Here is a 17,965-nt window from a genome sequence, read left to right as displayed (position 1 = left end):
CATTAACCAGTTCATTTTAGGACTAACCATGTTTCTGACACATTATTAGATCATTTTGGCACTTACAAAACTGGGGTCTGCTTCTGAAAACATAGGTGGATTTTTGAAGTAAGGTGGTTTTAGAAATGACCACTAAGGTCCATCATTTCGGCCTAATCTGCAACTGTGAGTTGGCACATGGCAGACATTTTTCAAGCCACTTAACCTCAGGGATTCAGCCTTTTTACTGATAATAGTAAGTAAGCATTGTAGATCCCCTGGATGGGTGATAGTTTCAGTTTTGTTTTCCTAAACATTTAAACTTTAGAAATAAATATGTTTTAAATGGTTAAATGTGTTTAACATACTGGGGTTTTTTTTTAACCAATCAAAAAAACCCATCATGAAAAGCCCTCAATCAGAGTGCTTTTACTTTATGCCACATTAAAACATTAATCAGGATGAGACTACATGTGTAAAGCATTTGTGTATATAGAAAAGGCTTTGAATAATTATTGATTAAATAACCATGCACTGCAGACTGTACAAACACTACAGCTGACATGCATATCTTTGACATTTTAAAAATGTAAGTCTTGGAAAATGCCTGATTGTTCAAACTCTAAACTAATAACATTGATACCCTGTGCCGTATATGTATATTCTGTTCTATAAGAACTCATAACAGTTGTAAGCCCTTCACTTCATTCCCAGGTTAAAGCAACGATTTCCCAGTGATGAGGGTCATTGATCTGAAACTGGAAAAAGAATGGTCAAGTAGTTATAGATTGGCTTTTTTTTTTTTAAATAAGATGTAGATGTAGTTTAGCTATATTGCTTTCAATGTGGCTTTTAATACTGAGCTGGTAGGACAATAATTACAGTGAATGATCTAGTAGGAGAAGGTTGTCAGGAAAATTTATATCAGCCCCTAATAGGAGAGCCCTTTTCTTGCAGTAAAACTGATAACTCTGAGGGTCTCGATGATATAACAACACATTAATTAGCCAGTAACATTATGCAATAATCCACATCATTTAGAAAAAATATGGTCAAAATATTTGAGTTGACTGGAGTATAATTGAGCAACACATTCATCATCATAGTTCTCTGCCTTCCTCTGCATCAATTGCTTGAAATAATAAGACCGGAAGACTTACAGCAACATAGCTCAAGACACGGTCCAGCACCTTGAGACCAGGGCAAATAGTGGCACAACCCGAATTAGGTACAGGTCAGGCAGTGCATATCTAGTGGCAATATAGTATTCAGGTTATCATGCTTGGATTCTTCTGCAATTAGACATTTGCAATATGTGGGCACAGAAAAGACTCAGACAGGCAAGTTTCAAAAGTATGTGACTGTACAGATAAAGCTTCAACAGTCAGTTGTCAAGTAGTGAACATGATGGCTTGAACACTGATGATAGCTGCCACTGATTGAAGGTTGACATGAATGTGGGAATTATCTCCTCCAGTGTCTGCTTGGCATTTGGTCATGTTTGCAAGGATTTTCCTATTAATCAAATTATCATATTTGCAGGCGTATTTAGAGCCCCCTGCCATGAAGCTTTGCGTAGCTTTACAGCTGTGCAAAACAGAACATGATTGTAGGACACCACAGCTTTAAAAAGGGAAGGTAGCTGCATCAAATTAAAGCCACTGGAGATATATCACCTTTGACATAAATATCATGTATGCATCAGGCAGTAAAGGTTAAATCAATTACTGTACATTACTGTAAAAACAGGATTTTTTTGCGGCAACTTAATTTCGCTAATGACCTTCAAGGTATATTGATAATATATTTCACAGCACATTAATTTTGCAGATTTTTAATAAACGCGAAATTAGCAAACATTTCTTGCTCATGAAATTTTTTTGTTTTACAATATGACCATTGCCTTTTATAAATGAAGGCGTTATTTTTATCAGTACAGTGATAAATGTTTACAAAGTGAGGGTTGAGGAGACAAGAGAGGGCACAGTTTGGTTACACATCTAGCCTTCTACCTCTGGAGACCAGGGTTCAATTCCAGCTTAATGTCAGAACTGAAATGAGTTTGGTATCATAACACCACTACTGTTTCACTCAGCAAATTGAATGAAAACACTACAGTGTGTCAGCTCTCTCTCTCTCTCTCCCTCCTCATAACTAAATTCAAGCCCATGGTTTGTTTTCATGCTTTTGGGTTGCTATTGGTTTTATTGGAGCACGTGTGTTGGTGGGTTTATGACCAAAACTGCATTGGTGCTTAGGCTGTGACGTCTGTGATTAAACTCCAGTCTGGAGCTCCGCTTTGTGGGCCGCTCATAGTGTTGGGAGCTGACCTGTATGCCGGTTGTTGTGAACCTTTCTTTCCGGCGACTCAAACAAAAGCACCTGGGATAAAACTTTCCATGAGGGTTTCTCTGTTTTTCTATTCTGCACGTTACAGGGAGACATGAATAGGGAATACGAATTTAAGGTCTTTAAACTATGTTAACACCACTGCTATCATTATAGCAGATGTTTTATTTTTACTGTCTAATACTGCAATTGTTTGATAAAGAACATTTCTGGACTGCCCTCTGGGAATAATAAAATGAGCATCAAAATCATTGGGTTATTTTAATCTCTTTTGATGGAGAAAGCTGCACTTTGCAAAGTTTACCTTATTCGATCTAAATTTCAATTTCAGAAGGTATATACTGCCGCTGTATCAGAGTTTAAGTAGTGTAGTAAATCTGTACAAACAGGCAAGCGAGTAAGGGTTGTTGAGTGTATACAGTAAAAATGTCACAGTGTTGCCCTACAATTCTATTTGAAATTGTGGGATAGCATATTACTGTGTAAAGCTCATGGCTTCAGTTGATTCAATTTGTGGCTCGTGGGTAGCAGTTAACTTCTAGTGTACATCTAGGGTCAGGTCCAATCATATCTTCTGTATCGTTGTTTTGATTTGAGCACATATTTAGATGTCCCAACATTAGAACTCTTGAGTTCTTTGTGGCACAACATAAGAAAGACAATCAATATACTTTCCAGGCAGTATGAAATAAAAAGAAGTCATGAACATCATTTTTTGGTCATTTAAAAATCCACAACTAAACATAAAACATAACTGTACAGTTTGATTATTGACCTACATAAGCCATACTTTAAGATTAATTTTTGCTGCATATGCCCTGCACGAATGTATACATGTCACACTTTTAGTTTCACTTGATGAAACTTGGTTTTAATTTTTAGTTGACCTTATAATGTGTCTCAGTCAAGGGATTTATAAATTCATCTCACAAGGACGATTCTGCTCCTGTTGGTGGAGGTGGAGCCAGCTCCTGCTGCTGTGCTCCAGGCGGTGGAGGTGGCAGAGGCAGAGGCACCTCCTGCTGCTCTGCTGCTCTGCTCCTGCTGGTGGCGGAGGTGGGAGCGCCGTGCAGTCTCCTGGTGATGGAGGTAGGAGCGGTGTGTAGTCTACCCTTGTCACAGGGGACTGGTGCTGTTCTCCTCACTTGCAGGGGACTGGTGAGACTCTCTCTCACTTGCAGGGGGCGAAACTAGCAGACATTCTTCCTCTGCTGGTGGAGATGGGGACAGCAGGCATTCTTCCTCTGCTGGCGGAGGTGGAAACAGCAGTCCCTCGGGCTTTGGATTCCTGTGGTCCCCCATCTGAGCGCTGGACGCTCACGGTCCCCCCGTCTGGGCACTGGACGCTCACGGTCCTCCCCTTCTGGGCGCTGGACGCACAGACTACTCCCACTCTGGCATTACTTCCGTCTCTGCAAATTGCATGGGGCAGATGGTCAGCGTGTGCCCATACGCACCACAGCCGGGGCACAACTCCGTTGCGAGGTTCTTTAAAAAAAACTCCAAACTGTCATCCCTGACCTCCTCCTGTTGTTGCTGCAGTTGCTGCTGCAGCTTTCTTCTGCCACTCCTTCTCCTCACTTTCCTCTCCTGGGCCGGTTCCTCCTCCTCCTCCTCTTGGAAGGGGCAGACAGCCACCACATGCCCGTACACCCCGCAGGCAAGGCACCAGCCTTGGTCCTCCAGACCACTGAGGAGCTCCTCCAGCTCAGTGCAGCCGTCTTTCCAGCCTTCCATTTTTTTTCCTTCCTTTTATTTTCCCAAAAAACTGCAGTTCCTGCTCTGGTCTGCATCTAGGAGGCGCTGGTAATCACACAATGACACCATGCGTCACAAAGACAGCTGCAGTGGGTGACGTCAGACCAGAAACAGGAACCAACACAAAATTGGTGAAGTTTTGGTGAAGCTGAGCGCTTGCTTGCTCTCATCATTTAATGATTACACAAACAGAAAATAAAAGGTTGAAGACAAACGAAACACAGGCCATGGCACTTTCGTCAAAATAAAGAGACAAACAAAACGGACTACACAGACAAACATAGTGAGCTGATATTTTAACTTTAAGATTCTTATTATTGTTACCTCCGTCTCCAATCCCGTTCTCCACTCACCGAACACACAACCCTGAGTGAGTGGAAACATGGAGCTTTTATGCAGCTGTACCGAGACTCGATTGCTAATCAATCATTCAATTAGAGTCTCGGTACAACTGCTCGTGAATTAATAAAAGTGCAATTCCCCGTGCTCACATATTATTACATTTTACAAGCACATGAAGTGCTGTGCAATCCTCGTGCCTAAATACAAATATACATTTTAAACACTTGTGCGTATAACCCATATTTATATCCCGTGTACCAATGACTATACACCAACATTAACACACAGCACGCAACATACAACACCAAAATACACACAGGGGCGGGGCAACATTGCCACCATACATTAATGTTGTTTTTTTTTTTTTTAAATCGGTCTATAAGGAAATTCCTGTCTGTCTTTAGGTTTATATGTTTATGATGTTCTTTATCATGATTTCCATTACACGAGAGGAGGTGTTAAAACTTCATGCTGATATTGGACTTGGCTCTCACCAAGGTAAGAACCAACTAAGATATAGCTTCTTTTACTGTAAACTAATGTGATCCATCAGCTTTTCCTTCCATCTGATGATGTAGATTTCCTTATGCCTGGTGTTGATGGCTGAGGTGTAATGCTGGCTCCAGGGATCAGCCTATTTTGCCTTTTGTTATCAGCATGATAACCATCTGGTCTGAGCTGAGTAGGGTACTTCTCTGGGGTCTTCAAGTGGGCACCTTCCATCCTTGGTGTTTCTTCGACTAGCCGCTGACACCTCAAGAGGGCTCGACAGTGATTTTGGCATCCCAGCATCACCCCCCTCCGCCCCCCACTCAGCTAAGCCCAGCTTACTTACCTTCCTTTACATCAACATTGCTTTTTTCTACTTTGCTTGAGGTCCCTACCCAGAATCTTTTCATTTGAAACGGAGCCAGTTTCTGTTCCTCTCTGCTGCTTAGATAAGTTCTTCACTATGCATCGCAACTCTTGACCACTGAATCTGATGTCTCTGAGAAACCGGGTTGTGGAGTGTGCCACAAATCCTCGACAACCCACCTCCACTGGGTAAACCTGGACTCTCTGTCCTCATTGTTCCACTTCAGAAGCTAGTTGAGTGTACCGAAGTTTATTCCTTTCATTCGCTTCATCCTATTGCACTGTTAATTCTACCAGGTGAACAAGGCATGCTGATCCAGACCACAAGACAATATCAGGTCGAAGGTTAATGGTGGCAATTTCAGGTGGGAAAATAAGCCATTGTCCAACATCTGCCAGCATTTTCCAGTCTCTAACAGCTTCCAGTTGTCCTAGTCGAGTTTTGGATCATTGCAGCACCTGATCATGACACCAAGTAAACCGTCCTTGGCTAAGACCCACCTTACATCCTCTAAAAGTGTGTCTTAATGTAGCTGGTGATGAACACAAAGGACACCACCGATCCTCTCCTACCCATAGATTAAGGTTCTATGTTGATGGGAGAACATCATATGTTGACCTGATGAGGAAACTGATCCTGCTGTGTTCCACTGTCTATAGGTCTCGCCAGCCGATCTTGCGGTATTCCACATTCTCCCATCTGATCCATTCTCCCTGCTTGGCCTGGGAAACTGCCTTTTTCACCTTGTTGACTACCAGCTTCCTCTGTTGAGCTGGGGCTGCTTTTTCCCATGTAGGAGGAACTGAACTGAGGCCTCCTCTTCCATGCTGTACTTGCCCTATGATATCACTGATACGAAGACAGCCTTTGCATCTTCCACAGCCTTTGCTGCCCACTTTCTTCCAGTTTCCAACACAGGAGTTACCTTCCTCACACATTCGTTGTGTGACACTGACAGTATCATTTCCAGTCAAACCTTGGTGCACTTAAACTCCTCGGTTAGAGCTGAGACTGGCAGCTGCAGTATCCCTTGACAATTCATTGAGCAGTCTATGGACGTCCTTCTGTTCTTACATAAGTATTTATATCACACATCTTTACATGTAGTAGAGTAAATGTTGGTCATGATGATTTCCTTTTTTAATGATACAGGAAACATGGCGAAAGAAACTTGCAAGTATAGTCAATGAATGCATGTTAATTATGCTTTATTTTCATTGTTATGCATTTAGATTTTGAATTCTGTGTTCGCTGTGGTAGATTAAAATTATTGCTCTATTCTGTGTTCTAGCTCTGTAGAATTATGTGTTTTTATACTTTCAAAAAATAAGGAGTTAATTGACACTTAAAACATGCCTTACCCATAGCTACATTGAAGGCTGCAGAAGCTCTTAACCCTTTAAGGGACATATTTTTGTCGCTCAACACCACCTCAAAAATGTTTCTATAGCAACTTTATGGCCGCCCGAAGATACCAAAATGCAAGTCCCTGGTTACGTTTTAGTAGAATTGTACATGGTCCTCATTAATACAGCAAAAGTTGAAGTTCATTGCACCGTCTTTTACATCAAGTTCATCTTAGCCAAGAGTAATGTAAATTAAGGTCATAAAACAAGCCGCTGTGAAAAAGCAAGATTGCTCCTGTGGTAGCCTCAGGGAAAATTATGATCCCTTTACTTAAAAAAAAGACTAAGGATTCCATGCTGCTGTTTAATAACTGTGAATAGTATTGTAAAGGGAATAGGCTGGTGACAGGACAATAAGTTCAGCTTGTTGTTGCTAATAAGGTATGACAGTGCTCAGGCTTGAAACAGCTGGTCCTTTTGAAACTGCGATTTCTGAAGCTTCTGAAGAGAGTAGTGACTCAAAGCTGCTCAACGGAAGGAGAACAGTGGGGATATAGAAAAAGACACTTAAAGGGAACATCTTGCTTTTTAAGGCTGTCCCTCATATATAGAGGTACAGTGGAATTAAAGATTTGTTTGAAAGTGAGGATTTTGACCTGTAATGAAATTCTTCCTTAAACCTCTTTTAAGATACGCCAAGAAACATTTTAATATCCGCATTTACAGATTTGTTTTTTCTGTTAATTATCTTATTCTCTATTCACCAATCCATATTTCAGTATAATAGTATTAAAAAACAGATTATTTCTCTTATAACGATATGCATAATCTTTTAGAATCACTTTGGAAACTGACCTGACATTTATATAAGTGTTCATAACACTGCTATCAAATGTGTTGCCATTACAGTTAATATAATATATTAATAAGTAGCTTCAAATGTCATTCTAATTTGCTTTTTGATATCATCCCTTACTATTTAATTATGTGGTGTTTGCCATCATTCTGAGTAGGTCTGGGTTCTGTTGTAATATTTTCCAAATCTGCCTTTAGCTGGCTGGGTCTGTGACAGCAGTAGTGAGAACTACAAGTCACAGAAATGCTCTTCAAACCCTGGATTTTCAATCATACTTTTGGTTTTGAAACAAAAGTTATAACGTGCTAGGAATACGTCTACAGATATGCATGGTATGTGTGTTTTCAAAGTGAGTCTCATAAAAGGTAATGCTTGCTGTAACACAGAGCTGGGTAGCCATACATATATGTTCAGTTCAAACAGATACTTGTATATAGCAAACCAATATATACAAATCTGACCTAAAAAAGGGAGACTGCCTCGTAGATCTACAGTACTTCATTTTCAGCAGACAAAACAGGAGATACTTCATTATGTGCTTCAACAGTTAGCACCAAGAACTCATCCATTCCTCTATGTCTTTGGCTTTTTAACATTCAAACGAAATGAGATAGAACACTAAAATATCAGAGAACTTCTTTACAATTTTCAGTTAATGCATTTGGTTTTGGCTATTCAGGTACCATTATATTGACTAAACCATTAAGTTTTTTTTTTCTTTTTTTTCTGTGTCTCTGTAATTGCTGGGAGGATTATTAAAGTGTTATATAAAGAAAGTAAGTTTGAAGAAAAAATCAATTCATACAATCCTGTCTGTTGAAGATAGCATAGTTAGAACAACATGCAGTTATAGTTTGGCTTCGGGTATGCAGAAGCACGTTACACTCTGAATTGTCTTTAAGAAGTATTTATGGTCAGATATTCAATAAATCCATTCCTTCATGTGTCGATTTCAAATAGAGAAAAGCTGTCCTCCCTCACATTTACAATTGAGTACCAATCAATTACAATGAAAAGTAAATTTACAAGTAATGAGGCTCAGCATTCTATTCACCTGGTCTCTTTCGGAAGTGAAGGACTGAAAAATGTACTAGAGTAAATTAGTTTATTTTTAAAAATATGAAACGCGCGCCCTTCCATTTTGTGTTTTTGCCTTTCAATAAGGAAAATCGGATGCCTACAAATATTAATGACATTAGAAAACATGTACAAGATATTTTCTTAGGTCAATTTCCTTTAAAGATGTCCCATATAATTTAATTATCCTGTGAAACCTCACAAAACATAATTTTCTTGATCTCAGAAAGTCTCCTTGAAAAAAGTTGGTGTAAGATGTGATTGTCTAGTTAAATCAGATTAAACCTGAGCTGCTAATGAGTGATTTAGCGGTCCTGCAGGACATCATGTTTTGTCCTATTGATGTATGTGAGCGATTTACCCTCTGTGTGCAATACATCTTCGCTGTTTGTGATACCATCCTTGAGTAAGACAAACAACCTTGCAGTTTGGCCACTAAGTAATAATAATGCTATAATCTGCAGTTATGGGTCTGGAATGTTGCTTGCCTACAAAAATGACATTTAGAGAATATAAATGTCAGTAAAGCCTGAAGAGCACTCAGAGGCGAAAACGAAGCTTAATAAGGATCAATAACAATTGTTTTAATTAAATATATGAATGTTCTCATTGGTTTTATGTTTTTTTTTTTTTTTACTTTATGCTATTTGGCACTCTGCTAATATCATGTTTGGCTGCATTATGAGTCAAAGATGTGTGAGCCTACAACAGTGCTCTGTGCCATATACTGCCATAGTCTAGAAAATAGGCCTAGATTTGAATGGTTTTGTTTTGTATTGTTTTTCGGTTTCTTAAAGCTTCACCACAGTTGTCTTCCTATACTTCATACATGTATTAGTATACCTTTTATAGTTTAGTCTGTCAATTTGAGGTGTTATTGATGTAAGAATAAACTACAGATCTCAAGAGATGGTTGCCTTGGTAACAATGTGCAGTCACTGCCTGTAAAACGTTAAGCTGTTGGATCAACATACATTTTTAATGAGCATAAAATGTAATATGTTCATAGCTGATCTATCGGAGTCTGTATGGAAAAGCAACCTAACCCACTGGGAAGTGTTTAAAAATCTATTGAAATGTGAAATAAAAAATAAATAAACTTTGGAGTACAGTGCACTATGTGCACTATACATTCCGTGACTTTTCATTTTCATTTCACCTCCAAATGAAACGTTTTAACAGTGCTGCATATGGACAGTTTGGTTTGGACTGAAGGTGGCACGCTATGTGGAATAAATGTATCAATTCTAAAAATTCTAACAAATTGCTTTTTTTCTCAAACACAGTCATATAGTCAATATAAGGGTTTTACTTCAAACTTCAATATGCACCCAGCCCTCGTTATATCGCCCCTCGCTATACTGCGGATTCGGGTATATCGCGGCTCTGGAGTTGGCGCTCCATTTTTACAGTCTAACTGCACATGCCTTAGCTGCACCATACAGTGACAATTTCACTTAGAATTACTGTCCGTACAGCACATCACAAACAAAAATATACAAAACAATTTTTAAAAAGCGTTAATATCTTACTGTTATATACACACGCATTGCACAATAACACAAAGCAAATTAAATATCTACTTGCTGAAGCTTTATTTAGTAAATAAATTTATTTATTTTTAAACAATGCACTAGCAAAAGTCACAGGGCAGTGAGGTCAGCTCTTTAACAACAAACCTCCTATGTTGGGAATGGATTCTTTCAATGCAGTGGGTTTGGGCAGTTGAGAAAGGAGAGGAAGATTCATGAAATTAATCGGAGACTTAAGTTGATGAGAAGCAATTACCCTCCGCAGAACGAATTAAAAGTATGTGCTGCTTTTTAATCGAAAAAATGTAGAGGATTTAAACAGCAGTCACATCTAGTCTTCCAACACAATGGTAGTATAGTCTCAATGACAACTGCCAATGGGTGCTTCCCAGTCTACAGCTACAACCGCAAAACTAAGGGTCGCTGTGTCTCTCCTTGTTAAGGAAGGGCCAATGCCTGTATGCTTTTGTGTGCGACCACTGACTAATAGGGGGAACACAGCAGCTGCAGAGGATTGTATAATCTGAAAAGTGGGAATCATTCAGCACATCCATAACTTCAAACAAGTACAAGAAACTATGATTATTATACCAGCACTGAACACCTTGATAAAGTGTATAATGTTTTTTCGATATGTGGAAAGAATTGCTCAGCAAACCTTTTCAGTGCTGTACATACCCATAAAATATAATCTAGAAGCAGTAGCTCTTTATTACCACATCATACCCAGGTATTCAATTAAGTTGTCTGCATGAGGACCAAAATGTGAAACTGCGGAGCAGATCGTGAGTGCAAATGCAGGCCTTGCAGGATGAGACAGCCAAGACTTTTACATTGACTTTAAATGAAGTCACCTGCTGGAAAAAGATAACTTCTTGTTATTCATTTATTGCCATTTTCAATCATATGCTCACTCTGTTTAGACAATACATTTAAATCATTACTATTAAACACTAAATAGTGCTAAATGAAGCTTTAATAATGAAAATGTCTTTCTTAGAAGTCTCTCTCAGTGTTCAACATTGAGAACATTGAGGCTTCTAGTTATTCAGTTTATTACGTTTCTTTTAGTATTTCATTTTTTAGAGTTTGAAACTCCCAGCTTTGAGAATGGCCTTCATGGATAAGTGGTACATAAAAATAAATAAATGAAACAATGGAGTTATGGTAAGGTACTGTAGGCCTTTAAAAAATATGAAAATAAACGTTAGTATGACTTAATTCAGCACTTTTGAGTGTTTATTAGTTATAGATACTGTAGGCTTTTACTATTTTGACTTTTCACTTTTTTGCTTCACTTGCTTGAGCCTCTCAATATGAAGCTATTGAAAATTATAAAAATGTGCATCCTCCACATATACAATGGTCATTTCGTGAGGGCTCATATACAGTAAGAAAGTCTGTAAAGAATCTAATTATACAGTAGAGTTGCTTAAAGTTGAAAACTATTTATCTGTGGCCCTAATCTGTATACCTATTAACACACCAGCAGCACAACTGAGTTGCCATTAGACAAAATTAGTCTAACTTTGTAGTCATTTGTGTCAGGTTCCTATGCTGACAGCAAAAGTTATGATTATGGGTTGCTAACCGGTGGGTTTCAAAAGACATTGAGAAGACCCAAAGAAGAATTTTTTATATGCGGATGCCAATATAACAGCCTGTTTCAGAGGGCATGTCTTTGGGGAATGCACTGCAGTGTAAGGTAGCGTGTTCATGATTCTAAAGAGCTGTCTATTTCCCTTCTCTTCCCCAGTGCAGTGTCTGGAGATGACAACCAAGAGGAAGCTCATTGGCCGCCTGGTGCCCTGCCAATGCTTCCGGGGTGAGGAAGAGGTCATCTCAGTCCTGGATTACTCCCACTGCAGCCTCCAACAGGTGCCAAAGGAGATCTTCAGTTTCGAGCGCACGCTAGAGGAACTTTATCTAGATGCTAATCAGATTGAAGAGCTACCCAAGGTACATGCAGCTATAGTCATTAATATAGAATGACAATGCACCCCCATATTCTACTGATTTACACATTTAATTTAGTAAGGATGCTATATCACATGCTCTGTGATAGCACCTGTTTTTCCTTTTCCTTAAATTGCATTTTTTGGGGTATTCCTCAGGGAGTGTTTTATTTGCTGTGAAGCTCCAGTGGGTGATGGGGAGAGTCACATTCTAAATTGGAATTAAATGCAAAAGAAAATGGTAAATGCCCCATATCTGAGGTTGCTTTTAGCCATAAGACTCATTGCTGACTGACATCTATATCTGCTAATTTGCTGCTGTTTTATGTTTTATAATTGATTATGTGTTTTTTTTTTTTTACTTCTTATTTATTGTGTTTTATGTTGTTTGCTGTGGTGGTGTGAGCCTCATACCAGGTCATCATTGCAAATGCGAATCTGTTCTCAATTGTCTCATCTGGATAAAGGTTTTGATTGATTGCATTTCTGTGTAAAAAGTTTTTAAACAATACTGTTTGTGGGGTGTCACGAAGACGGCTGTAGTGGGTGACGTCAGACCAGAAACAGGAACAAGGAAATAAACAACAGAGCGGTGGAGTTTGGTGAAGCTGAGCGTTTGGTTTTGCTCAGCGTTTAATAATGAAACAGACAGAAAATAAAAGGTTGTAAAAACAAAACACACAGGACACGGCACTTTTGCCAAAATAACGAGACAAACAAAACGGACTACACAGACAAACACGGTGAGCTGATATTTAACTATTATTATTATTATTATAACGTCCGTATCCAATCCCCTTCTCCACTCACCGAACACACAACCCTGAGTGAGTGAAAACATGCTGCTTTTATGCAGCTGTACCGAGACTCGATTGCTAATCAGTCATTCAATTGGTGGCTCGGTACAACTGCACGTGAATTAATAAAAGTGCAATTCCCTGTGCTCACATATTATTACATTTTACCTGCACGTGAATACAACACAAATAAATAGCCCAAGGGCAGGGCACTTTGCCACATGGGAGTATCAGAAAAAGCCTGTTTGCCAATAAATAAGGATTTAATGTGACAACTGGCCTGCCACATAAAGTAAGCAGAAGACCCTGATGAATGGGATAGGTTTTAAAAAAGCAAATGTTGATTGCTTTTTTGTTTGAATATTTAAAGTGACAGTAACATTTTCACCAGCCTGTTAATATTGTAAATAAAAGAGCGCTCAGGCACTTAATGGTACCACAAGCCACCTTTATGATTGCTTGCATTAGACTACTCAAAATGCAAAATATGGCATAACTATAAACAATGCCAAGTACTGACTTATTTCTCATATACGAAATACCTATTTAAAGTCTTACTTGATTGAAAATGATTGTAATATTCTGTACATCACTGTAAAACTCTGCATGCTATGATTTGACCTCCTAAAATATTGTTGAAGAGATTCAATCAAATAAATAAGGACGCCAGGTGCATATCACGCTCTCCAAATGACAGTATGCTGCATCTGTGCTGAAGTAGGCTCAGAGATGGCTTTGACATAAAGCACATAAAAGATTATATATGTAAAGCTTGTGTAAATAGCGGTGTACAGTGTAGGTGCCCTCCATTTTATTAATACAGTAAAATCCTTTAAATATTACTAAAAGAGACTGAGCTAAAATTGTAACACATAACACAATTGATTTTGTCTGGAGTTCACTAATCTGGAAAAATGATCTTTTATTGCTTATACAACAAATATGCCTGTTTAGCTGTGGATCTAGTAATAGCATAAATACAATAGTGTTTGTTGCAGTCCACAATTTTTCATAGTGCTGTACATTTTGCTGTTGTTCATGACATTCCCTAATAAATGTCAATTCTGAATATAGTGAAAAAAACTAACACATTTGTGAGTGAGTGTGTGTGTGTGTGTGTGTGTGTGTGTGTGTGTGTGTGTGTGTGTGTGTGTGTGTGTGTGTGTGTGTGTGTGAGAGTGTGTACTTAGTAGATTCTGAAATAATTGTATACAAAACAGCTTTTTAACATTCATGTAGATTTTGTAGGTTGGGAATTGATTCATCTTGTGTAAATGTGGTCTAGCTAATGGAGTAAATAAAGCACAGACTATAAAATGTTGTTTGTTCAGCCAAATAATGGCACCTTTAACATTGTAACAATGAAAACACACACACACACACACACACACACACACACACACACACACACACACACACACACACACACACTATTTAACCGTATCTGTGATGAAACAAAACAGAACAAAATTAATCATTCTCAGTGACTTAAACAGACAGCATGAACAATCCTTTTGAAATATCTTGTAGAACCCATCTGGAATTTCCCTCTACAGGGAAAAGGCTGCACACCATAGGAGAAAATGACTCTAGTCCGACTCAAATTGAGCAAAATTATTTTGTTGGTTGTCAGGTGTCAGGAGTAGTTTCAGCAGATTCAGCCTTAATGTTTGCTTCAAGATGTCATAAATCATTGGGCAGTCAATGTACATTTAAGTGTTGAATGGGACCTTTACAATCTAATTCCAGGGTGCTAGTGATCCTGTGCAGTTTGGACAGCGAAGCAAGGCTGTGGGAAATGATTTATTTTATAATAAGAGACAGCCTAGACATGGAGTATTAACTTGTTTTAAATCACAAAAATGAATATTGTACTCATGAACTATTAAGTATAAAAGTGTTTTAACTTTAGATCTGTGTTGCGTGTTCTTTGCAAAGGGTTACATTTATACATAGTATTAGAAGTAATTGAACTTTGACGAATCTTTGACCGTGTTTTCTGACTTATTGCAGTGCACATACTCCCAACACCCTTTCTCCTGTATCACTCAATCAGACATCTATTTTGATTATTTTAGATCGATTTTCAACATTCATGTAATATATTACTTGTTTAAATGTAGAAATATAACTCTTTTCTCTTCAATGGAAGTCAGTTTGCTCTGGGAGTCCATAATTAGAATCACAAGGCTGACACACTGCCTGTCTCCTGAGCCTGTCATCATGTCAGCAGGCTTGAACACCGTTGCATCTTTATTGCTGTGCGCGCTACTTAACCAGCCACCCAGAGCCTCTGAACAGAACTACTACAATAGATTCTAGGCACTGTTCACTTGGAACGGATTTGTCTGTGGTTTATTGGGTAGCTAATTGTGCCTCTTGGTTAATGTGGCTGAAGGTTGGCAGCAGGAAGAGATAAAACCTGTCATCTGAGCCACTGCATAAAATAAAGCCATAAAGATGAATCATACAGTTTTTTACATCTTTTTGTACATCTTCTATATTGAATACGTTTAAGCGTATATTGGTAAAGGGGTGAAAGATGTGAGAGGCTTGTGAATTAGCCTGCAGCTCTACCTGAGATACAGCATATAACAGTATTCTTGAAGACTTAAGGAATTCTAAAAAATATCAGTGCAATAACTTGACTTCATCCTTTTGTTTTCCAGCAATTATTTAACTGTCAAGCACTGCGCAAACTGAGCATGCCCGACAATGACCTTTCCAGTCTGCCAGCCACCATCGCCAGCCTTGTAAACCTTAAGGAGCTAGACATCAGCAAAAACGGTAACTTTTTTGACCAACTATTCTGGATTTGAATGAAATGTCTTTTCAAATACATAAACAACTGGTGCATTGAATAAGGATGGAAAGATGAATAGCAAATTCTGAATACCGCCTAGCTCATTCCATGTGTACAATAGCTATGACATATACAGTGCAGAGAAAAAAGTTTGTGAACCCCTTCGGATTTTCACATATTTAAAACCTAAAGTGTTATTTGATCTTAATCTAAGTCCTAATAATAAATAAAGATTGATTAAACAAATGAGACAAAAACATGATACTTTTTCGGCATTTATTTATCCACAAATAATTCAACATTCAATATCCATGTGTGAAAAAGTTTGTGAACCTTTAGATTCAGTAACTGGTGGCACCCCCTTTAACATCAATGACTTCAACTAAGCGTTTCCTGTAAGTGTTGGTCAGTCTCTCACATTGGTTTTGAAGAATTTTTGCCCATTCGTCCTTACAGAACTGTTTCAACTCTGTGACATTTAAAGGCTTCCTTGCATGGACAGCACGCTTCAGGTCCTGCCACAACATTTCGATGAGGTTTAGGTCCGAACTTTGACTAGACCATTCTAAAACATGGAATTTCTTCTTCTGCAGCCATTCTTTTGTAGATCTGCTTGTATGTTTAGGATCATTGTCTTGCTACATGACCCACTTCCGGTTCAGCTTCAGCTCAGGGACGGATGGCCTGACATTCTCCTCTAGAATCTACTTATACAATGCATAATTCATGGTTGTGTCAATGATGGCAAGCCATCCAGGTTCTGAGGCAGCAAAGCAGCCCCAAACCATCAAATTCCCACCACCATGCTTGATGGCTGGGATGAGGTTCTTTTGTTTGAACACAGTGTCTGGTTTTTGCCAAACATAACATTTCTCTTTGAGGCCAAAAAGTTCTACCTTTGACTCGTCTGTCCAGAGAAGTCTTGTGGATCATCTATGTGCTCTTTGGCGAACTTCAGATGGGCAGCAATGTTCTTTTTAGAGAGCAGTGGTTTCCTCCTGGCTATCCTTCCATGAACACCATTCTTCTTCAGTCTTTTTCTGATAGTTGAGTCACATTAGCCAAGGTGAGAGTGGCCTGCAGATCCTTGGATGTTACTCTGGGGTTCTTTATGACTTCCTTGATGATTTTCCGGTTTGTTCTTGGAGAGATTTTGGTAGGACGTCCGCTCATGGGTAGAGTGACTGTGGTCTTGAACTTTCTCCAGTTGTAGACTGTCTGTCTAACAGTGGATTGGTAGAGCCCTAAATCCTTAAAAAATGTTTTGTAACCCTTTCTAGACTGATGAGCATCAATAACTGTTTCTCTGTGGTCCTCAGAGATTTCTTCTGATCTTGGCATGATGTGTTTCCACACACCTGTATGGTGAAGATCAAACTCACAAAGTTTCTGATCTTTATATAGGGTGGGGTCTCCCAATCTCACCCCTGAAGACCTACCTAATTATTTTTAAACACCTGATTCTAATTATCCCCTTAATTGAGCTAGTAAAACCAGGGGTTCACTAACTTTTTCACATACCCTGATTCCCATATCTTAATTATTCATTGTTTGTCTAATTCATACATCATTTTGTTTCAAAAGACATGGAATTAGGTAATATAAACCCTATTATATATTTGATTCAAGAAGGCTATCGTGGTAAAACTATGGAATTTCCATAATTATCATTGGGGTTCACAAACTTTTTCTTGGCACTGTATGTAATTTCAGACCTGCTTTACATTTGAGTCATTGAGACAAAAAAAAACCTTCAACTTTATGCGCCTTTTTAGCAGAAACCTAAGCAGTGGCACATCTAAACACAGCTGCCCTTTACTTTGTATTGATCACAGTGCTGTTATTTACCCACTTTAAACATGCAGTAAAAACATAGTGAAATGAGGTTCTGAAAATTTCCTCTACTGACCGTGATGAAGGCACCAGGTCTGTTTTTGATTACCTTGTGTGCCATTCATTGACTTACATTGACATTGACTTGCTTGCTGTGTGCTACTGGCCCCAGTATATAGGACTGGCATTCCATTTCACCAGCAGTGCATGCCCCAGTACACCGTGTGGAGAGATCAGTATAGAAGTCTCAAATGTGTCTCCCAAGCTCGTCCCACAGATGTCCGATTGAGGACAGGTTAGGACATAGTAGAATGTTGATGGTGTTTAGCTGTAATAAGCAGTGTTGTGTGTGTGTGTCAATGGTGCACCTGCCTACCCATTGAGGGACTTTAACATGGTCGTTCCACTAAGACTTAATGCCCTTCAACTAAAAAGATGTTCCTTAGCAATGTTTTAAATCCTAAATGTGCATGTTAAAAAGC

General features: G+C 38.8%; 1 protein-coding gene across 6 annotated transcripts in view; it reads left to right on the top strand.

The window, feature by feature from the left end:
• LOC121330501 (leucine-rich repeat-containing protein 7-like) overlaps positions 1 to 17,965 on the top strand; it is a 119,397-nt gene that overhangs the window by 46,718 nt on the left and 54,714 nt on the right. For all 6 annotated transcript variants that reach the window (XM_041277057.1, XM_041277061.1, XM_041277058.1 and 3 more), the window contains exons 2-3: positions 11,852 to 12,054; positions 15,517 to 15,634. In XM_041277057.1, coding sequence (XP_041132991.1) covers positions 11,852 to 12,054; positions 15,517 to 15,634 — 321 coding nt within the window. The remainder of the gene's footprint in view (positions 1 to 11,851; positions 12,055 to 15,516; positions 15,635 to 17,965) is intronic.

This window comes from Polyodon spathula, chromosome 18 (genome assembly GCF_017654505.1).
Source record: "Polyodon spathula isolate WHYD16114869_AA chromosome 18, ASM1765450v1, whole genome shotgun sequence".
In the NCBI taxonomy this organism is placed as follows: domain Eukaryota; kingdom Metazoa; phylum Chordata; class Actinopteri; order Acipenseriformes; family Polyodontidae; genus Polyodon; species Polyodon spathula.
The sequence above is the reverse complement of the archived record's forward strand: the minus strand, read 5'-3'. Positions and strand labels throughout refer to the sequence as shown.